Source organism: Enhydra lutris, unplaced genomic scaffold, assembly GCF_002288905.1.
Source record: "Enhydra lutris kenyoni isolate GAN:26980312 unplaced genomic scaffold, ASM228890v2 scaffoldscaffold37, whole genome shotgun sequence".
NCBI lineage: Eukaryota > Metazoa > Chordata > Mammalia > Carnivora > Mustelidae > Enhydra > Enhydra lutris.
The window spans coordinates 15941523-15965666 of record NW_019154121.1 but is presented as its reverse complement, the minus strand read 5'-3'; the positions used below and the strand labels follow the sequence as shown (position 1 = coordinate 15965666).

Genomic DNA, 24144 nt, shown 5'->3' with positions numbered 1-24144 from the left:
AATAATTCAGTACAAAGATGGGATGTCAACAGAAAATGCCAGGTTGCATTGTAGAAATAAGAAACATGACCCAAGAGTGAGGAGGGATTCAGTGGTGGTCAGACCAAGAAGCACCACAGAATTGAATGAAATGCTGTTGTTCTGAATAAGACACCAACTGAGATAGAGTGTGACACGGAATAATGTCCTTTTCTGGGTGGATGAAGCTAAAGAGCACGTCTTTTAGGAATTTAACCCTTTAAGATATTCTCCTCTATTTTCTAGCCACTAAGACGTGCTTTCCATCTCCTGCTCATTGGTCATGTTATGCATGGTGAGGCCAGCACCAGCCCACCACAGAGCCTTCTGCTCCTACCCCAGGCTTTGGAGACGCACAGGTCAAAATATGGATAGCACCTAAGAGTTGATGATATGCTTTTTATACATTCTCTAATTTACCTACATGGACACACATGCACATATGACAGATGCCCATATAAATTAGAAAGTGGGGATCATTAACCTCTTCTGACAACTAAAAAAGCAGGGCTTGGAGAAATTGGTTTCATTTTCTCCTGTTTTTACTCCTGCTCTGGGGATCTAGAGATGACAATTTTTTCCAACAAAGGAAGGCCTTGTTTCAGGTCTTCCAATTGTCCTGACAGACCTACCTGTTCTTATGCAGGATATTCTACTATTGATCACATTCTACTAGAATGGGATTCACAGATAAGCCTCTCCTTTAATGGGCCTCCTTGCTGTCGGCTGTGTGTCACTGTGAGGGAACATACACACAGTGATGGGACACTGATGTTCATATTCTTCCCTATCTTGTCCTTGCTCCCATTATATATTCCTTGGAGGATTACGTTTCTTTGCATTTCCTCTTTAGGCTTTCCATAGCATTAATCATACTCTCTTACATAGAGGAGGTACCCTAAAATATACTTATTAAACAAATATGTAGACTTCAAAGATATTCTCAGTTTATTGTTTAATTTTTATTTAAAATTTTGATAGACTTCTAACCAACCTTCTCACTAGGATAGTGGCATGTTTTTAGCCCCTAAAAGAAATATTTTTGTGATTATTAGGTCACTAAATTACTAGGATGGTATATGTCTAATTTTTACTTCCTGATTTTGAATTGTTTGGAATAGCAGATTACAAGTTCTCTAAATGTAGCTTTTCAGAGCTGTCTGCTGGCATGTCTGAGTGTTTCTGCGTACTCGGCTAGTTTCAAAAGGCACTCCTTGAAATCAGGTCTAAGTTTAAGAAGGTTAATTCACACACATAGAACTAGCCTCATACCCTTCATTCTAATTCAGGAATAGGAATGTCCTAATAATCCTTAATATTCTGAAGGAAGATCAAACAGAAACTTCATAGTGAAATAGGACTTTTAAACCCCTAAATAGGTCAATTTAGGATCAATTAGAAATACTACTTCCAATGGCACATATATCATAATATGTGTAAACTGACAGCCACCTCATGGGCCAGAAAGGGAAGTAGGTTTGAGAAGGACTTAAAAAATTTTATGCATCAAAAACAAATGAGAAAAAAGAAAACAAAACACTTACTGCAAGCCCAGTACACTTCAGACACTCTGATAAATCTTGAGACAGATAAAAAAACAAACTTCCCTCCAAGGAGTTCCAGATGCATAACCACATGTGATGTGATAACCTGCTACTACAGAGTTAAGTTCAAAGTTTACTAGAACACAGGCTTCACAAAGGAGGTGGCATTTCAGAAGATCTCATTTTAAAGATGAGTCAAATTTTGTCGGATAGAGATAAAAGGAAAAAAGACATTCCAGACTCAGAGAGCAATGAGTGTGAAACCATACAGGTCAGGAAAGATCATCACGTGATTGGCAAAATAAGTTCTGTGTGGCGGGAAAGAAGGAGGCTGAGGGAGAGAAATGTAGAGTGGGTGTAGACATATAGGAAGCCAGGCAGTGGGTCTAAGGTCGTGCCGGTCAAGGAAAACTGCACAGAGAATTGAACCTTCCTGTGTTTGTGTCCCCACTGAGCCCTCATCTGTTTTTGTCACAGGACATATAATAAGTTGTAGTTATTGCTTTACAATAGTTTAGTCTTCTATTAAGCTATCCACTGCTTGAGGGCAGAATCCATCTCTTATACTATAGCTAACTTTTGTCAGGCAGCAGTGGTGCTCTAAAAATATATATATATCGAATGAGGAAATTGTATCTTCTTACACATAAAATCCAGACTCAAAATCTAGGATCTATGGTAGTATATGGGAAGATTGTAAAATCTTGTGTTCATTTTAAATAAAAGCAAGATGACGAATCATTTCATGAGAGGTTTTCTCTAAGGATCTGACTTGTTTTCTGGTTCCCTCATAGATATGATAGACTTTCTTACTCCTCTAATGCCTCTGGTTGACTATCACCTCCTTACCCCACCTCCAGCCTGCATTGATCTTGACTCTTTGGGAACATTTTCCAGAATTCTTCTATTGCTTTTTAAGTCCAATCCAGTCATGCTTGTTTTAATTGCACCACTCATAGATGTACTATGATTCAATGATATTTAGAGACTAATTGTTTTGGCACATTAGCCCTTGACACATTCATCTTGACCCTCATTGGTACTTACTCAGTTGGTGCTTCTTGGCAAGAGTTCAATTGCTAGTTACTACCTATAGGGAGCCAGACTTTAATCAGAGTTTTACTCTCAGCCATGAATCACTAATTTACATGTGGTTCATGCCAGCAAATTCAGAGGGAAAAGAATCCCAAATAGTTCTTAAGAGTTTTGGCCAACTGATCTTCAAACTCAATGCCCATGCAATTCTAATTCAATGTTATACATTCTGATGCAATATGATACATAAAAGAAAGGGTGTGTGTGTGTGTGAAATATCTACCATTTAAAAAGTTAATTTTGTGAGACTAAAAATTTAATTCAGAAACACAAGTAAGGTAACACCTGCTTTCAGGGTCTAGCAAAAAAGAAGAAAAGAAATAAACTCTACTACTATTTGTGCCTATTTTCTTCCCACTACTTGTAATGAAGTCATGGCTGGCTGCTGTAGGACATTGGTAAAGAAGGTGGGCTCTAGAGTCACACTGCCTGGGTTCAACTCCCGTTTCAGTGTTTACAAGCTATGAGACTTGGGTTTATTTCTAAACTTTCTGGGTCTTGGTTTCCTCATGTGTTCAACGAGGATCATAATCACATCTCCATTACAAAGTTGCAGTGAGGATCAAATGAGTTCTCTGAGGAAACACAAACCACTTGGCACCATTCCTGGTTTATCACATACATTCTTTAGATGCTGGGGAATGTAATTATACCCTGGTATGCACTCAAAGTATGAGACAAAATGATAAAGTGCTATAAGAAAGGCAGAGATAAAATTCTCTGGCTATACTGTCTTTCAAATTACTTTCTAATGGAAAAGTTATAAACCAGAGAAAGAAGAAAATGATGCTGGCAGGTATCCCTGCAATAAGAAAGAGCAAAACACAGAGAAAGAAAATCAATGGAGGATTTAAAATGTTCTTTCTGCTTTGACATCTAACCTCCTGGTTCCAAGTTTTTTTTTTTTCAATATCAGAGTATAGCCACTTTTAATGATGAGATGATACCACATTTCTCTTAATCTACATGACCCAAGTGGTTCATGGAAATGAAAGTCAGTGGTGCCAACATTTCTGACTAATATTTTAATTCGACCTCGACAAGTAGACACATTCCCAGATTGGATGTAGTACCATGATATAGAACATAAGAAATGTAAGGTGTATATTCTCTGAGGGAACACTTATGTGGGATGGACCGTTTCACATCTTACTTTGCTGAGGCTATCGGAAGATACAAGTGTCTGGCCCAGTGACAAAGGGAACTAAATATACATTTAGCATTTGAAAGTAACCATTTCAGTTTGTTACCCAGAGTTAAGAGTCTCTCATGGTTTTCCTCCCTCTCTGATTACTTTCCGTTCTGTTTTCCCTCCCTTCCACTAGGGTCCTCTGTGCTATTCCTTATACTCTACGCATAAGTAAAACCATATAATAGTCATCTTTCTCTGATTGACCCTCCAGTTCCATTCATGTCAGTGCAAATGATAGCTATTTATCCTTTCTGATGGCTGAGTAATACTCTACTGTGTATGTGAGCTGAAAGGGTTATTGGGTGGTGGGCATTAAGGAGGGCACGTGATGTGATGAGCACTGGGTGTTATATGCAACTAATGAATCATTGAACACTGCATCAAAAACTAATGATGTACTATATGTTGGTTAATTGAATTTAAATAAAAAATAAAAAAAGAAAGTTCATTCTAAATAAAAATTAAATTAAATTTAATTTTAAAAAATGCAAGTAACCCCCATTGTAAGATCCTATAAGGCATTACAGAATAGTGGCTTAAGGCAGTGCTTCTCCAATTTTGATATGTATTTGAATCATCAGGGGATCTTGTTAAAATGCAGGTTCACATTCAGTAAGTCTGGGAAGGGCTCGAGAGTCTGCATTTTTATCAAGCTGCCCGGTGATGCTGATTCTGCCAGTCTGAGGTCTACCCTTTTGAGTAGCAAGGGTAGAGGGTAGAGGCACAGATGCTGCTTGGGTTTTAGTGCTGTCTCTTTCTCTTAGAAGCTACATGACTGTGGCCACTTAAATAAACCTCTTTTTCTGTGAGTTTTTTTTTTTTTAATCTGTAAGTGAAGATAATATCAGTATCAAACTAAAATGGTTGACATGAGGACTAAATTAATTAATGCATATAAAACATTTTATATGTTACCCAGTACTGAGTGAGCACCCAATATAATTTATTATGAATAACTAAAGGTTTCTCATTATAAACATTTAGCCAGTCAACAGAGATGAACATCCTACAAATTTTAATTGAGTTTAATTCACCACCATAATTTATTTTAAGCCATTAATGTCAACAATCACATTAATCTCCATCCACATCCAAAGCTTGGCATGTTATAATTTTTCAAGTCATTGAACTTAAAAAAGCAGCCAATTAACAATTCTCTTGGTGGTAGCTATACTCAGAAGCATGAACTTGTCATGATATAGCAAGAAATTTCTTCATCTATTTTTTTTTATGAGGAATACAGCAAAATAAGAAGGAAATATGTTTTTGTTAAAGATTTTACTTATTTATTTGTCAGAGAGAGAGAGAGCGAGAGTGCATACAAGCAGGAGGAGTGGCAGGAAGAGGGAGAAGCTCCAAGCTGAGCAAGGAGCCTGATCACTGCAATTAAAGAAAAAATTCATGCAGTTTCCCAAAAGTGTACAATAGTCAGATATATCAGAAACCTTCAATAGAAAGGGTAATGAGGAGATGAATGGTCCTAGAAATACATGGTAGAGACAAAGATAATGTCCAGATCCTAGAAGGCAACATAAGTGTTTTCTATTCCAAGCACGCGAGTCAGGTTGGAAGGATGAGAACTCGAAAGATAAAAAACTAAAATCATACTGAATACTAATAATGCTCTTCAGAGAGTGACTAGAGCAGAGACCATTACTTGCCTGTGAATATCTACTCTCCTCTTCTCCTTAGATATTGTTACCCTGGGAAAAGTGAATCACTCTCCCTCCCTCAGCGAGCTGTAGCCACATGACCATTTTTGATCAATGAAGGAGGTGATTCTTGTGTGTAATTTCTGGAAGTGTCCTTAAAAATAGGCAAAATACTCTACTTCATGTCACTTCCTGCTGCTAGAAATGTGATAAAATGATTGGAGCTAAAGTCTCAGTAGAACCATGAAGTGATTGAGAAACAGGAATCCTGGTGTTAAAATGCTAGAAGAATTAAGCAGAATGACTTCAGATGTCTTTTTTTTTTTTTTTTTAAGATTTTATTTATTTGACAGACAGAGGTCACAAGCAGGCAGAGAGGCAGGCAGGGAGAAAGAGGGGGAAGCAGGGTTCCCACTGAGCAGAGAGCCCGATGTGGGGCTCAATCCCAGGACCCTGAGATCATGACCTGAGCCGAAGGCAGAGGCTTAACCCAATGAGCCACCCAGGTGCCCCTGACTTTAGATATCTTAAGCTACAGAGCACTATGCCTCACTTTCAACTCAATTTATGTGAAAGAAAATGATTTTTCCCCTGATTTTGCTGTTCTTATCTTGGGATTTGTATACCACTTGCCCTAATTCTCAGTGTGACAAGTACAAAAATATGGAAGGGCCTCAGGAAGAATGTGGCATTCAAAGCAGCTACTGAAGGAAAGGAAGGAGATCAAAAGGAGAGGGGGAACCAAAGAAAAACAAACATGTGCATAAAAATCACCCAGAATACAGGATGTTCAGGAACCTAGGAGATGTTCTGTGCGGTGAGAACACAGGGTGTACTGCAGAAAAGCAATGGGGAGGGGCCAGGGGACAAAGGATGACAGGCACCAGTAAAAAGCCTGCAGTATCACACTATGCAGTTTAGATTTTGTGTGGCAATTTCAGGGCCATTAACAATTTAGGTAGTTAAATGACAGGACAATAGCTGATTTTTAGAAATAACTCAGAGAGCTATGTGAACTCAAAGAAGGAAAAGCAAGAAACAAAGAAACAGGTTCAGAGGCAGTGGCAGGAGTCCTGGAGAGTGAAGAGGCCAGGCCTAAGGGCCTTGACCATGAGGACATGGGACAGAGATAAGAGATACTTAGCAAACATATTATGTAAGAATTCGTAACCCCATAAAGGCAGGGATGTGAAGCAGAGGAAGTCAGGATGACTAGAAGAAATGAGATAGCTTGGACAGTTGAGTTAATGGTGAAGTTATTCACCAAGACACAGAATGAAGAAGGAAGGAAGATAAATTTAAAAAATGCAGATGGAAGTCAAGCTTTGTGAAATAGGAAGGGGGAAAACAGAAAAATTAAAAAAAAAAAAAAACCAGCAACACTGAAAGATTTTTGCATGTCTGGCTCTTTCTCGTGTTCTGTTGCAAATTAAATATCACTTCCTCCAAGAAGCCTTCTCTAAATCCTCTTTCTAAAGAAGCCACTGCCCCACCCCCCACACCCACCAGTCCTGTCACAGCACTTGGCTATGTTTTCTTCAGAGCTCTTATTATAGTTTCCTTTTTTTTAATTGTGTACTTTGACCAGAATATAAGTTCTATGAGAGTGGAAATTTTATTTTGTTCCCATTAATTAAACTAAAGTGTGCCTGACACACAGTGGCCACTCAAAACCTTTTGTTTTATGAGTGAATCACAATACCTAATACCAGTATAGAACTCAGAGATCATACATAAAAATAAAAACTAAAAACAGGATTGAAGGAACCAAAGCCATCACATGAGAGGTCCCTCAGTAACAGATGACAAGGAAGCTGAGCTCCAGCAGTGCCCATAAAAACCTGTCACAAAATGACACAGCTGGTTAGTTGGGAGGGGTCAGAAGACCTGACTTGGGTCCAGTTTGACACTTACTAATGACACGCTCTTCGTGAATTTCATGACCTCAAAGCATCTTTCAGTTTTCTTAGCTATAAAAAAGACTGCTTGTTCCATGGATATTTTGAGAATTAAAAGGAAAACACACATGGAAGCATGTTGTTCCTCACTTTCATCCAATCTGTCCTAAAGCATTCATTCTCGATTCCTACTTAATATTTATTACACACAATGACATCACTAATGCTACTTCTAAGATCTCTTCCCAGCATGAGTTTTAACTTTAACAACATGTTTTGTATACTTGTAATTTTCCCGTTTACCACATTCTGCAACAACTTCCCTCTTTCTGTAGCTCTTTGACCTTTTGTTAATGAGGTGTGTAACAGTCCTGTGTTTGACCTTAGTTTCCTTTGAGTGTCTTCTTCAGTCTCTTAAGTGAGTAACTCAGCAAATTAAATTTTATTACAACTACTGAGAGGCAGGGTAGCATAACGCTGTTCTTACTAAATGTCCCTCACCACATGCTGTGTAACCTTGGACAAGTTAAAGATTTCTTTTTGGCCTAAGATTCCTCACCTGTGAAATGGAGATAACAATACATTGCTCAGGGTTATTGTGAGGACTGCATAAACTAACATATGTAAGGAATTGTTAATAGTACCTAGCATACAATGCAACAATTATTAACTATTGTTATTCTTAGCATTTCCTAAACCATGTATGAAATTACTCCCATCACGCTCTTAGCAGTAGTATGAGATATTTCCAGTTTTCCCCATTTTACCAAATAAGAAATTAAAGCTCCTGAGTTTAAGTAACATCAAGTTCACATAGTGAAATGGCAGTGCTGATATTAATCCAAGAGCCACTTTTATGGGAAACAAAGCCTATGCTCTTGGCCATGTCAACAAAGAAGCCAGATCATCTCATCATGAAAGCAGACATTTATTAAACCAAATTGCCATCAAATAAACTGTCATTAAATATACTTTTGACTATGGACGTAAGGCAGGAGCAATAGGCATCCAGAAAATGGGAAGCTCAGTGAGATGGGTTGTCAGGGAAAGCTTCTGAAGGACCCAAACGGAGCCAGATATTTGATTGTTTCTAATTACATTGAGCCTTAGGTTACTACAACGACCTACGTAAAGGTCAACGCCAGACCAGCTTTTAGCATTGGCCTGGCCGGCAAATTTCTTTTCCCAGTTTTGTTGGGGACCCACAGGCAAACTGATCAAGCACAGACCATGCCTCTTTTTTTTTTTTTTTTTTAATTAACCCAATTACAGCTCATAAATGGTGACATGTGTCAGCAGAACTACCCTTGGAGGGGCATTTCGTTAACTCGATCATGTCTGTACCTGGGGGCATGCGCCTTGCATAGACAGATTTGTTAAACAGTCACTGTGTCTATTTCCAAGTTAACAGGGGGCAAGCTCAGTTTATTACCTATAATGAGCCCACTAAACCAAACACTCGCATGGCAAGGTCTTTTCAGACTCACAATGCATTAGAAACATTACATGCTTTAATATTCTTGATGATTTATGACAGAGTCCACATGACGGTTACTGTTCTCCCCCCCCCCCCAAATAATTAGCAATGCAAGTGTTGGTGTCTACTTTTATAATTTCAGTTCAAATAGATCAAACTCTCTCCATTTTATAGCTCAAACTTGTCTGCACAAAAGAATCACCTGGGGAGGTTTTAAACACCCCGATGTGTATGCCCAGACTATTGTCAGGCCTATTAAGAAAGGATCTGTGTTCCTGGAGTCCAGGCGTCAATGTTTTTAAAGCACACCAAGAAAGGAAATGAACAGCTAAGGTGGAGAATTACTGCTTCAGGGTATCAGGAAAACTATTAGTAACGTGCTAAAAAAAAAAAAAAAAAAATTTCCCGAGATTATCTTTAAAGAGATACTGATTATGAATGTCTATTGTTTGCTGTCAGCATGCTGCCTGACCTATCTGGCTTTGTTATTTCATGACTATTTTTCCTTCCTAAGACATCTCATTAGCCAGCCATTCTCTGAGTTTTATACTCCTGAATTTTCAAAATAATACACCTCTGGGCGCAAGATCATTTAGAGCACTCGGTTGAAATCAGGATAGTCAAAATATATTGCTATTAAAGCTCTTTGTGAAGCAGCAACTATGCTTTTTCACTAAAGGAAAAGTTCATGAAGGTTCATTTTGTTATTCAAATATTCAAACAAACCTGGAGCTTATAAGTGACAATTGAAGGAGAATATTTTAGGGCCAAGATATGATACACTTAGAAAAGAGAAGATACTAGGGGGAGCCAACCACTGAAAGCCACATGGTAGAGAGCTCCCAGTATGAATTGATTAGGGACAACGTCTCTTTGTCTTAGACCCTGTTGTTACAGACAAGGGAGACTGAATCACTTGGGTCTTTTGAAAACAAAATCATCAAGAATTTTTTTTTCCTCAAAATGTGATTATTTAAGACTGATTTCTTCTACAAAAAAATCAGAGATCAGAGATAAAATTGATTGCTATGTTGGTAGGTTCTATATTAAGTGCTTCATATTCAATAATTCACTTAATGCACGAACCCATGAGGTAGCTGATGTTATGCCATTTTATATGTGAGGAAACTGAGCCATAGAACATTCAGGTCATTTGCCCAGTGTCACAGGACTCGTAGGTAGACCAAGAAGGATATAAATTTATGCCCACCAGACGATACAACCAATATCTACAGCCAATATCACAGACTCCTCAAAAAGATAATTAAGCACTAAGAGAAAGACAGCTTTTGTTTTATTTTGTTTTTTAGTTTTTAAAGAGCCTGCATCCTGAAAATGAACTAAAAAAGGATGAATAGCAATGGAGAGAGGCTTTCAGTGACTTCAAATAGTGATGTGTTGGCACCAAAGGAAGGACTTATAATAGAATAGTCATAGAGACAAGGTGTCTGTCCAGTTGCCCAGAGAATAAGTAGCTATAGTTAACTCCCAAGAATTGGTAACTAAAAAATATCAGTGTAGAAAAGTGCATTTAAAAGCTCAACAAAATTTAACAAGGGAGGGGCAAGATTACAAAGTACTCTAAGCATCACATAAAATTCCTCATGCCCTAGGAAAATGATGTTTTAGTATTTCTGCTTTTTTTTTCTTAATAAAAAGTTTGAAATAGGTTTTTTTTTTTCTTTAAAGATTTTATTTATTTATTTGACAGAGAGAGGGATCACATGTAGGCAGAGCAGCAGGCAGAGAGATGGGGGCAAGCAGGTTCCCTGCAACCAGAAAGCCCGATGCAGGGCTCGATCCCAGGACCCTGAGATCATGACCTGAATGGGTTAAGGCAGAGGCTTAACCCACTGAGCCACCCAGGTGCCCCAAAATAGGGTTTCTTAGGTTCATTTCAGTAATACACTTAAAATTGAGGCAAGATAATATATTTCAAGGCATTACTCTTTATTATTCTACTCCATTTCCATTATTGATTTTCGTTTTTACTAAATGATCACTCTTCTTTTCTCCTTCTTCTATTTGATCTCACCCAACTAACCATTATCATATACGCTGCCTGCATTTTCTTTCAAAATATGTGAGAAAGAAAAAATATTTTTTTACAGCAAAAATACTAACAAATTTAATGGGCTTTCCAACTCACTAGAGTACTACAATATTTGGCATTAGGTAAGAAAAAAGGTTAGAATGATCCATGAGAATTTAGTCTCTGCAGGAAAGGAACTACAAAGCGTGGCAAATAATTGGATTTCTGTGATCTACACACAGTTTTAAGACAAGATAGCACAGGGATTATCTTTTGCTTTTGTAAGGCTTTTTAAAAAAAGTATTTATTATTGGGGTAAAGTTGACATGCAATGCTATATTAGTTTCAGGTGTACAACACAATGATTCAACTATTCTATACATTACTCAGTACTCATCATGATAAGCATAGTTACCATCTGTTACCACACAATGTTATTATAGTATTATTGACTAGATTCCCTATGCTGTATTTTTCACCTCCATGACTTATTTTATAACGAAGTTTGTACTCTAACCCCCATCATGTATTTTATCCATTCCTTCCCCCACCTTCCCTCTGATAACCACCAGTTTGTTCTTTTCGTGAGACTGTTTTTGTTTTTTTAGTGGTTGTTTTTTTTTAGATTCCAAATATAAGTGAAATCATAAGGTATTTGTCCTTCTCTCTCTTATTTCGCTTATCATAATATCCTCTAAGTCCATTCATGTTGCTACAAATGGAAAGATTTCATTATTTTTTATGGCTGAGTAATATTCCAGTGTGTGTGCATGTGTGTGTGTGTGTGTGTGTGCACGCACGCCACATCTTTACCCATTTATCTATGAGTGGAGACTTAGGTTGCTTCCATATCTTGGCTATTGTAAATAATGCTGTAATAAATAGGGGTGCACATATCTTTTTGAATTAGTGTTTTTATTTCATTTGGTTAATTCTCTGTAGTAGAACTGCAAGCAATAGATATTACATGTAACCATCTATCACTGCAGCTAAGTGCGGCTTTGCACCTAAGTTCTAATTCTTGAGATATAAAGGGAAATCATGTTTTAAATGGAGAAACAATGCTCATCACTCTGTACTTCTTTTAACCAGCTCCTTGACATGTCATCATGGTGACTATACACCCGAGGGCCATGTCCAAGGGTGGTAGAGCAAGAAGATAAAGGTTTTGGGTCCCATCTCTTTAAGAACTTGTGGAACAGAACAGATATTTCAGTTCTGGACCATTGACTTACAGGCTGTTATATGTGAAATATATTTCTATCTTGCAACAGCACTGTTATTTTGCTCTCTGTTATATATAACTGAACGTATATACTAAATAATGCATCATGCAAGAGAGTTACTATTCTCTCTACTTACAGATGAGGGAAGAGGGCCAAAGAAGTTAATTTTCCAAGGTTACTCAGCTACTATATAGTAGAATAAAAAAAAACAACAACAAAAAACAAACAAACAAACAAAAAAAAAACAAAACAGAGTCAGGGGTACCTAGGTGACTCAGTCTGTTCAGGATCTGCCTTTGGCTCAGGTCATGTTCCCAGGGTCCTGGGATCGAGTCCTGTGTGGGGCTCCCTGCTCAGTGGAGAGCCTGCTTCTTCCCCTCTCTGTACCCCTCCCCGTGCTTGTGCTCTCTCTCTCTCTCTCTCAAATCAATCAATCAATAAAATCTTAAAAAACAAAAACAACAAACCCAGAATCCATCCTCTTTTCACTAATTCAGGCAATCCCCTGTAAGTTAAATACTATGGAATCAAAGAGGAAAAAGACATAAACTTTGTGTAGAGGAAATAATGAGGGCTTCCTGCTGGAGGTAGCAGTTCAATGAGATCTTAAAAAATGTGTGTGGATGGGGCACCTGGGTGGCTCAGTGGGTTAAGCCTCTGCCTTCGGCGCAGGTCATGATCTCAGGATCCTGGGTTGGAGCCCCACATTGGGCTCTCTGCTTGGCAGGAAGCCTGCTTCCCCCTCTCTCTCTTCCTGCCTCTCTGCCTACTTGTGATCTCTCTCTCTCTCTCTCTCTGTTAAATAAATAAATAAAATCTTTAAAAAAAAATGTGTGTGGAGGAAAAGATATTCTGGGCTGATTAACAGAGTGAACAGGGGCACCTGGGTGGCTCAGTGGGTTAAAGCCTCTGCCTTCGGCTCGGGTCATGATCCCAGGGTTCTGGGATCGAGCCCCGCATCGGGCTCTCTGCTCCGCGGGGGGCCTGCTTCCCCCCCCTCTCTCTGCCTGCCTCTCTGCCTAGTTGTGATTTCTCTCTGTCAAATAAATAAAATAGAAAAAAAAAAAAACAGAGTGAACAAAGGCAGGGAGATAAAGTATAGGAAAGACTCAAGAAAGGTTGGGGTCTGTGGCATTAGGTGATCAATATTGTTTCTTGGCTTTATTTATTCAACATATATTTCAGGGTACCTGCTACAGAGGCAGGCATAACCAAGGTCCTAGAGGCATAGTGGTAAAAAAAAGTCTATAAATTTCTAAAAATACGAGAAGATGATAGTACCGGTTATGCCTACAGGATGAAGTCCAAATCCCTTATCAAGCAAACAAGGCCTTCACAGTCAGACTGAACCCTGCCTTCCCAACCTCATACTCTTTGCCTGCTCTGTGTTTCAGCCTCATGGAAACCACTATATATGAGTTTCCAGGCCTCTGACCTTTGTACATACAGTTCCTTCTTGGAATGCCTTTTCCACACCCAGCCTGAAAACATCTTACTCAATCTTTAAGAGCCAGGTTTGACTTCCTCAAATGGGATGGTTCCTTATACCATATTCTCTTAAAGCATTTTCTTCACATCTCATTCATTTATTCATTCAGCCTCCAACCAACCTAGCAAAAAATGGGTCTGATTATAGAGGTAAGACAGTAATAAAAATGGAACAAGTTTTCTCATGCTTCTGAAGTTTAGACTCTAGAAAGAAATACTGGGCATCAAACAGTTACATTGCAGTGTGACAACTTTTTCCAAAGGGATGAGTCTGAAGTGGAAACACACATTAGGAGCACCACACCTAACCTCAGCTTCCCAGAAGAAGCATTATTTAAGCTGAATCCCTTAGGATGTATAGGAATGAGTCAGACAGAGAATGGCAAGGGGGTTTTAATAGCATTACCAGAACTAAGGATTGTCCACTAGACTCTATTAGACTGTGAAAGTCAATGTTTATAAAGAGCATCCTAAGTGATTTAACACCACCACCAGCACCAAGATTAAATGCTGGTTCAGGTTAACATTAAATGTATTACCATTGTACTTTTGTGAATCCCTATAGTTTTATTTTTTATTTCTTCTATATAGTATTTCTTATCCCACCCTTTACCGCCACTTCAGTCCAGGATCCAGAAGCTTCCTGGGATCCCCACTATATCTCTGAAACTTCGGTGTGCATAAGATTTATCTGGGATGCTTGTAAAAACATAGATTCCTTGGCCATCCCCTGAGATTCTGATTCTATTGATCTGGAGTAGATCGGGAAATTCTTCAATTCTAATAACCTGCCTGGGAAGAACGGATGCTACCAGTTCACAGACCACATCTCGAGTAGCAGTTCTATAAAGAGAAATTATATTAAATATTTCTCAGAATTATTTTCCCTTGTTCTTAAACCTGCTCTGCCAGGTTGAGCTCCTTGGACCAAAAGTGGCTCTTTTACCCAAAAAGAAAGAAGGGCCTGTGTGGTGACTCTCACCCATCAGTCACATACTCCACCCGGGAAACTGCTATATTTTCTCGTCACCACCTTCCCCACCCAGCCTGTGTAGAGGTCTCCCAATGGTTGAGGAGGTACCCAAAGAGTAGCCAGCAAACGGCCAGCAAACAGCCTTCTCTAAGGCTTCTCTAAGGTCTCCACCCCAGGGAGGAAAAATGAAAGTAGGTTTGTGAATGGGCAAATAGGTCAGGTTTTCTATTTATCCTGTGATTTTAAAAGATCCGTGTAAGTCTGGATAGGAGTTTTATAATTTCACAAAAAGAAAATGATGAATCACTGAATTGTTTTTTTTTGGGGGGGAGGGTTTGGTTTTTGTTTTGTTTTGAACTGCTGAACTGTTAAGAAGGCTTTCAGTAATTGCTGGCATTCACCTCCATGTCTTTCGTATGAACATAGCACACAACTCCCTAGGAGAGTTATAACTGCTTAGAGAATCTGAAAATACTTTACTCTAAAAAGGAGGAAATGAAAGCAACTCACAAAAGCTGAGAGGATAATTTTGATGATTAATTAGGTAATACATATAAAGCATTTGTAGAACATAGTGGTCCCTTGATAAACCCTAGCTTCTTCCCCCAGTTCTATTTATTTTTAATTATTTATTATCTAGAACAGTTTTGTCCCTTAGAACTCTCTGGAATGATAGATTCTATACCTGCACTGCTGAATACATTACCCACTAGCCATGTTGGCTACTGAACACTTAAAATGTAGCTAGTACAACTGAGAAATTGAATTTTTTCATTTTATATTCTTTTAATTAAATTTCAATAATTACATGAGACTTGTAGCTACTGTCTTGGAGAATACAGGTTTAGAAGCAAGGACAAGGTAGTTGGTAATTGTGTCAATTTGTTGAACTGTATTGGATTGATCCTTTTTCATACAAATATGCATATGTTTAAGGTGGTGAGTGAAAGGGACAGCTGCCCCAAGGGTAAGCCAAAAGGTGTAGTGAAAGAACAAACAGAAGATCCAAGCCAAAAAAGAAGTTTCGGTCATATTGATCAATACTTCTCAAACTTTAATATGCATACAAATCACTAGGGTTCTTGTTAAACATACAGACTGTGATTTAGTAGGTCTCCAAAGGGAGATACTGTGAACACAGAATTCACAAGGTCCCAGGTAATAACAATTGTTGCTAGTTAAAAAGTCCATTTCAAGGAGCAATGATCTAGATGTAGGTAGGCCAGTGGATCAGCATAACCCCTATGTGATCTAACTTTGAACAAGATACAACATCTGCATTTTGGACTCAGTAGTCCCAGCTCGAACCAAGGAATGCTCCATTTTATCAAAGGCACACCATCGCCCTCACTCTCGTGATGAACATTTATTAAGCCCACCTTCTACATACTAGAAAGAGTAGTCATAACAACCCCTGCAGAGCAAATATTATTTTTTCCCATTTACAAATGATAAAACAGGTTTAGGTAGATAATTTGACTTAACCAAAACCCACCCAACTTCTAACTGTCAGAGATGGGCTCAAAACCCAGTCACTCCGAATCCAAATCCTAGCCTCTCTCCTTGTACAATCTTGTTACTCAAAGTGTGGTGTACATCAGCCTCACCTGGAGGCTAATGAGAAATGAGGACTCTCGGGCCCTATCCCAGGCTGACTGAATCAGAATCTGCATTTGAAGATCTCAGATCATTCTGATGCACACAAATATTTGAAAAGCGCTATCATGTGCCATCTCTACCTTTACAGAGCAGAGCAACAGGTGGAAGTGCAGGGGATCTGCTGATTGTGGCAGCTAAGGAATGGATTTAGACTGGCTAGGGTTGACTCTAGAATAAATATTGATAGTTTTACCTCTGTTGCTAAAGTCTTACTGTCTCACGGGCACAGTTTAAGCCAAAATTAAGCTGTTTTCTGGTTGGTAAGGATTTTTTAGTTTTAGATAATACTATATTCCCAACAGATAAAAACATCAACAATATAATTTTACCAGTGTTCATGGGGGGAAAAAACACAAGAAACACAACAAAGAAATAAACTTGTTTGCTGAAAGATAAAGTTAAATTAAAATCAGCAAAGTCTTCTAAAATATCTAAACCTTATTAGTCACTATTAAATGGTTCAAAGAAACAAACATAATTCTGCTTCCTCTCTCTTCATGGATAATTCTGGAGAACTATCCAATTAAGAGTGAATAGTAGCCTGAATCACAAGGGCCTGTTATTGTACAAAGTGACTCAGAGGAATTAATGTCTAACTGCCCAGCTCTGTGACCAAGTGCTTGGTCATCCCACTTCTGCAATACAGCAACTTCCTCCTCAGAGAGCTCTTACCCCCAGCTTCCTGCTGCTGGAATCAATCAGAAATGCCATTTAAACCTTGCTTAACAACACCTCTTAGTTTCAAGTCCATTCTTTGGCTCTGGAATGAAACTCATTGCTAATTTGATTGTTTCTCTATGTCCCTGAACCCACATCATCCATTATTTTCTCTTATCCCCCACTCTTCTCAACACTCTTTACTACACTGTCAACTTCTCTTGGGCTGTTTTATTCCCTCAAGACCACATTCTGGTCCTCTGTCCCAGAAGTGAAGTCATGTCTACAGCCAATGAACTTTCACTTTCAAAGTTCTCTACAAAAATCTCCCTGATAGGAGTGTGTGGGTGGCTCAGTTGGTTCAGCGTGTCTGCCTTCAGTTCGGGTCATGGTCCCAGGATCCTGGCCTCAGGCCATGCATTGGGCTCGTTGTTCAGTGGGGAGCCTGCTTCTCCCTCTCCCTCTCCCTCTGCTCCTGCCCCTGCTTGCACTCTCTCTCTCTCTCTCTGTCAAATAAATAACAAATCTTTAAAAAAAAAGAACCTCCCTGGGACGCCTGGGTGGCTCAGTTGGTTAAGCAGCTGCCTTCGGCTCAGGTCATGATCCCAGCGTCCTGGGATCGAGTCCCACATCGGGCTCCTTGCTTGGCGGGAAGCCTGCTTCTCCCTCTGCCTCTGCCTGCCATTCTGTCTGCCTGTGCTCGCTCTCTCTCCCTCCCTCTCTGACAAATAAATAAAATTAAAAACAAAAAAAAAAACAAAAAAAAACCCTCCCTGATAATACTTTAAGGATATTATGACTGTTTTCAAATAACTTTTATTTAAATGATCTTGGAAGTCAAATACAGTGGGTGATACTGTTAAGGACCTTTTCATGTTTTTTTGTTTGTTTGTTTTTGTTTTTGTTTTTTTTGTTTTGTTTTGTTTTGTTTTCATAACCTAATTCCTCTTTCTTCTCTCCTCTACTTCTCTTACTCCCTTACTTTCTTGGGAGATTTTCCAAGCCTCAGTCCTGGAATTTCTGGAACAAATCCCCTGTCTCCATTATTATTTCTACTTCTGGAAGCAAAGTTTCAGACAACAAAGTGTCTCAAAGAAAAGTAAGGTCATTATATTGTCAGTACTTGCTAGAGTTTTCTTTTATATCTCAATAGTTTCCCTTAAACATCCTTAATAATCTAGACACTCACTTCCCATATCAGTTGAACCAGGTCCCTTTGACACTTCAATTGTTTATTATCATTGACCTACTAATATTTTTAAAGCATAAGATTCGTTCTTTTGTACCTGCTTTCCTTACAAAGTACATACATAAATTCTTAGCCCTTTTATTTAAGACTTTGGTATAGTAACTTTGTTTTTCATTTAGCAAATAGTCACTCTTTCTTCTACTTTGAGTTTGGCAATATGACTTGCTTTGCCCAGTGGGGTGTTGGTAGATGTGATGTGAACATAGCTCTCAACTGTGTTTGTGCCTGGGCTTGTCCTCTTGTGCTTTGGCCATCACAATGAAAAGAATATCCTTTGGGTAGTACTGTCCCCCCTCTGGGCCCCTGAATGAAACATGTGAAGCAGAGATGCCCTAGCTAACCTGGTAACCGGCAGCCTAAAGCAGCTGGCCCAGCCAACCAGCAGACACTTCCGGGAGAATAAATACTTATTGTTATGAGCCACTGATTATGTGGTTATTGGCTGCCCACCAAAAACTGACTCTTATGTGGAGTAAAAGTAAATGATAGACCAAGCTCTACCATTTACTGGTTGGGCTCGAATATCTGTATCTGTAAAATGAGAGGTTTGCATTCATTGGATCCCAAGTTCCTTAACAAGATTTAAAACTCATGGTTCTTGAGTATACCACTTCCCACAGCATATTTCCAGAAAACAAGTCAAAATATAACCACTATGAAATGATGTCCGGAGAAGAATGAAGAGAAAAGGATCCTAGAATCTCTCTGCTCAATTTTATTTTTCTAAAGTAGAAAGACTGGGGTTGGTTTGGATGCTGTTCAGTATAGGAGTCTGACAGGTCTACTGAGGGGCAAAGTATGTCAGGAGAGGAGGCCTCCGTGTCTATTGGCTGCAGAGTACTGAGAGGGCGTCATGCTACCTTTTTACTAAGTCAGTCTTCAGGGATGTAGACATACAGATCATATGCAGGCTCATAATTTAATTGGAGCCCCCAGAACTCTCTAAGAACAAGTATTTTCAGCATCTATCATAAGATAATATTTAACATGTAATAGGGAATAATAAAAAGATGGAGGGAAAAATGTAAACTACAGTGTTGAAATAGCAATTTGCTTTTTCTTTCTTTGCTTTTCCTTGAATGATTTTAATCTTCATGTAGGGGTTCCAGCTTTGCAAGAGAGGGGGGACTGTACCGCAAGTAAGGTCCTATTCAACCTTACAATATCATGACAACATGCAGGAATGAGTTTATTTGAAGCATTTTTACATAAGAACCTCACTGACCCCTTCTTTGTTAATGGCAGACACTTTAGAAGCTCTAATAACCCTTAACTTACTGTCCTAAAAAAAGGGCAGATATCTCTTTAAATATTTTTTGTGCCTTTATGAAAAATGTCCTTTGACCACAGATTTCTTCTATTCATATGCTGTTTGCATGCATGCCAAGGAATTGTTTCCATGAGGACAATGTATTTCTAAACTCAAACTTGCTAATTGGCAAAATTAATATGTTTACTTGCAATGAAATTATTTGTAAGAAAGATGGTAATATATGTTAAAATTTGTCATTTAGGTAATATTGTTAAAAAAAGGAAATGTTCTTATGCAACATGACTGAAATGCTCTGGGGAGCTCTGAGATCGTTTTTTCATTAAATAGATCTGAAATTATGTGAACAACTAGAACATGAGAAAGAAAAGAGGAAAACAAAGTATAGAACACTGGGGAATGAGAAAATAGCCTGCAAATGGAACAGTGATTTGTTCAAGGTTACCCAGTGAGTCAGGAACAAAGAGGAGAGTTGGACCCATGCCAAGACCCAGAGTATATCTACATTAATGGCTATGTACTAAGTTTGCCATTTTTAATAAACGATGTACTCACATATGGGGAAAGACAGTCATATTTACCATTCTCTCAGGATCTAGCATGTGTTACCTAATAAGTTTTTATTATTTAAATAAAATTATAAACACACACCTATGAACCACAAGTTAACAAAGCATGATTTTGCACACATAATTTCATTTCATCCCCACACCCACTTCTGAGGTAGGTGTTGTAATTCCTGTTTTAAAGATTAATTTGGATCCAGAAAAATTAAATGAGTTGCTGAAGAATACATTGCCAGGGGACACTTTGGGACATTTTCACCATACTGAGCTACTCAGCAAACCTCTCTAAAGATCCTACTCTTAAGGAAGCTCAAAGAGGTTTTGCATTAAGTACAAAAATATTAAAGATTAAAAAATAAGGAATAACATGGAGAACATTAGGAGAAGGAAAGGAAAATTGAACTGGGGGAAAAATCGGAGGGGGAGATGAACCATGAGAGATCGTGGACTCTGAGAAACAAACTGAGGGTTTTAAAGGGGAGGGGCACGGTAGGATGGGTGAGCCTGGTGGTGGGTATGAAGGAGGGCACGTATTGCATGGAGCACTGGGTGTGGTGCATAAACAATGAATCTTGGAACACTGCATCAAAAACTAATGATGTATTTTATGGTGACTAACGTAACACAATTAAAAAATGATTAAAAAATAAAAGGCCTTTGAAGAAGGCCATGAAGAAGTCATGTACAAAGTCTATATTTAGGGAATAGAAAGCAATTTGATTAATTTGTTATATGTGGCTGATTTTACTAGCCGATTAGTTGGGTTATCAATCAAGCATGTCTACCCAAAATCCTTAGATTCTATTGATAAATTATTTGTACATGAGGGCATCTGGCAGTTAAGGCATGAGAATCCTAATAAAAGGTTTTGAAATAATACAGATCTACCACAAGAAAGCAGTCCTACTTACAAAATCAAGTCTCTGTGTTTAATGCCTACTTTAAAGCACTGCTCATCTGCTTTTGCCAATGGATATAGCAAAAAACTAACTAGAGTATAAATACAGAATTCCTTAATATACATGGTTCCGTACCCCAAAGGTATTGGAGCCTCTGTGACAAGTTGTCTTCCACCCAAAGCCACCTATGGCAGAGGAGAAAGCATGCTTTTTTCCCACAATGAGAGGCAGAAAATAAGGGAGGGGAGAAGGAAACAGAAGCAACTACATGACAGGAGTTAAGTAAGACCTGAAACTCTTTAGCCAGGCTACCCAGGTTCATTCTTGGCTCTGCCACTAACGCAAACTTGAAAAAGTTACTTAATCGCTTTATGACTCAGTTTTCTTACCTATAATATAGAGAAAGTAATAGAACCTATCTCATAGGGTTGTTTTAAGGATCGAGTTAATATTTGTCAAGCGCTTAGTGTCAGATGTACCGTAATCCCAGTATAAATGTTTGATAAATGAAGGAAGATAGGGAGAGTAAGAGATAGAATAGTGGATTCTATGTGTCTTTAACGTACTGCTTTGCTGCCTTCTGAGTCCTTTTCTTTCCTCAGCTGGGGCCGCTGATTCCTACCAGTGAGCTTTTAACCCATTTCTTGTCTGACCCTAAATGACTCTTGTTCAGAAAGATTTAAGAAGCTCAGTAGCTCAGGTGAGTCAGCATCAAGTCAAGCTTCTGTTATTCCTGTCCTGACCCTGTGTCCCAGTTTTAGTCACTTGTTCCTGTAATCAAGTCCCAACCTTGTACTCCAGTTCTAGCATTCTGCTCCCCTGGGGGTGAGTCCTGGCTTGGAGGACCTGCTCAGGATCTCCAGTTCCTTTGAGGCAGATACCTCCCAAAGGGCAGCCTCGGGACTGGACACACTTTGGCACACCGTGTATGAACTTCAGAAAATCAGCTGCCTGTATTTAAAAATTCCAAAAATTTTACATAAAAATTCAAATTTACAACTTCTCTGGAAAAATGGGATGACCTGGCAGCACTTGGTCCTCATTTCCCCCTTGGTACCACCCACTGGAGCCAAGTGGCAGCTGCCCCCTTTGGAAGGCCACGTGCTCTCTATTTCCTACCGTCCCCACGCCCCCTGCCCTATGTATTTCTGTGTTACTTGCTCTGTGTAGGCATTTGAGGTTGAGTGGGGGTCTGAGATTCAGAATAGCTGATGCTTACCAAGCATTTCCTTTGTGCCAGGTACTCTTTCAATTGCTTCACTAGTTTTATTCATTTAATCAAAGACTAGGAATCTGTTCTCATCTGTTATCCCTGCAGTCCTTCTCCTTGCTTCAAATTCTCTCTCTGCATGCATCTGTGTCTGTCGCATCTTCCCCAATCACTATTCTCTATCCATTAGCCAGGGCGGCTCAGAAAGCCTTGTTGGGCCTCCATGATGTCAACCACTTACCCACATTGTGGACTGTTGCCACCCCCCAATCTCTCCTGCCCCTGCCAGACTTTGTTGTCAAGAAGTTTGGCCCTTATAGGTGGTGTATTTCAGGTACAGAATCCCAAACTTTACTGCCCTGCTTGATCTTCACACCTATCTCATGCTTCAGGCTTTCATAAAACCACAGGTCTCATTATGTATAGATAGACCACCTCTCACCAAAATTTGTTACAACTCTCGTTAGAAGCCCAGCAAAATCCATTAAATATTTACTGATAGCTTACTTATGTTCTCAGCCCTGCCATAGAAATTGATTTGAGTATCCCTTTACTAAGAGACCCAAAAAAGTTTATCCATCTCTTCTATAAGCAATTCATTATTTTTTCAGGAAAACACCTAGGAAACTAACATTATTTGAATATAATCGACTTCTTTTTTTCCTTTTCTCATGATGTGTCCTTGTGCTTTAGAAAACAGTGAATGAAAGAGGTAACTATTTGCATGACTAAGCTGAGATTTAACAGATATCAAAACAAAACTCAAAAAACTCATCCTATACAGTTCAGATTATCTGGATTGGATAAAACTGAATATGTACTGAATTTTATATTTAGCTGATTAAGTTCCAACATAATTTGTAAAGAAAATCTTATAAAAATGTTACTTACATAAGGAATCGTGTCCAAAGTATCTGTGTTGACAATTATAGGAGCAGGGCTGGCCTGAAAAAGAGAAACAGAAAAAACAAATTAAATAAAAAAGTAGTCTATTTTGAGATAGGATCTGTTAAACAGACTTAACAGAGTTCAAAAGCATTTCTTGAGGAACTGTACAGGCACTGTGTCAGGGTTTTGGGGGATACATGAAATACCCTGACGTTTGCTACAACCTCCTCCTTCAAATATGTGTTTGCTGCATTTGCTATATGATGAAATGAAGTAAGCAGTTGCACTTCTACTCATTTTCTCTTGAATTCTGCTCAACAGTAGGAGGTGAGGATTTGAGCTGCATATGAGGTAAGAATTTCTAATAAATTGGGTGACAGTTAAAAACATATAGCATTTCCTTATAAAATAGCTGTACAAAATAAATTTAACTTCTCTCTCATGGCAGCAAACTTAAACCCAAGCCAGCATTTGCAATCCTTCTCTTTAAACTGCCTTTTTAGAATATGTTGAAAATAGGTTCACTCATTGACATCTTTTTTTTTTTTTCCTCTCGAGTCACTCATTGAAATCTTATAGATGCTTACCTATTATGTACTCTTTATCCTATCTTTGGTCATGTATGCATTTCTGAACACCTACCTTAGAAATCCTTCAAGAGGAAATTAAAAATCATCAAAGATGGCATAAAATCATATTGGGTATGCTAATTTTTTTAAAAGGAAATTAGTACAAACTGCAGTCATTCTCTTTAAAGTTGAGCAGGAAACTGTGTAAAACTGATACAGAAGTGCTACAAGCCAAGTCATTAGCAAATAAGAGATTGCGATCTATTTGCATCCACCAATCTGACTTCATGAATATTGAGTAGACCTATCTTTATTTCCTAGTTTCTAGAATTTTCACAGCATTTTCTCCTTCATCCCCTGCAGGATCTTTAATCTCCTTCCCAAATTGCAGATTTCATTTAGATAGAGGAAATACTCTCATCATGATTAATCAAGAGCTGTCCTATAAGACATGGTGGCTTTGGCAAGTGCTCAACTTTCGGGACATTTCATTAGCTGTGCCCTCTGGAATTAACAGAGTTAACAGCTTTTTAATGTCAATCTGTGTTTGTGGAATCCTAATAGAATGATAAAACAAATGGC

The 24144-nt window shown here is 38.6% G+C and overlaps 1 protein-coding gene across 5 annotated transcripts in view; it reads right to left on the bottom strand.

Moving 5' to 3' along the window:
• LOC111154393 (discs large MAGUK scaffold protein 2) overlaps positions 1–24144 on the bottom strand; it is a 1367735-nt gene that overhangs the window by 681594 nt on the left and 661997 nt on the right. For 4 of the 5 annotated variants that reach the window (XM_022513932.1, XM_022513933.1, XM_022513930.1 and 1 more), the window contains one exon: positions 22997–23050. The exons of the other annotated variant lie outside the window; for it this stretch is intronic. In XM_022513932.1, the coding sequence (XP_022369640.1) occupies positions 22997–23050 (54 nt within the window). The remainder of the gene's footprint in view (positions 1–22996; positions 23051–24144) is intronic. 5 annotated transcript variants of the gene reach the window in all.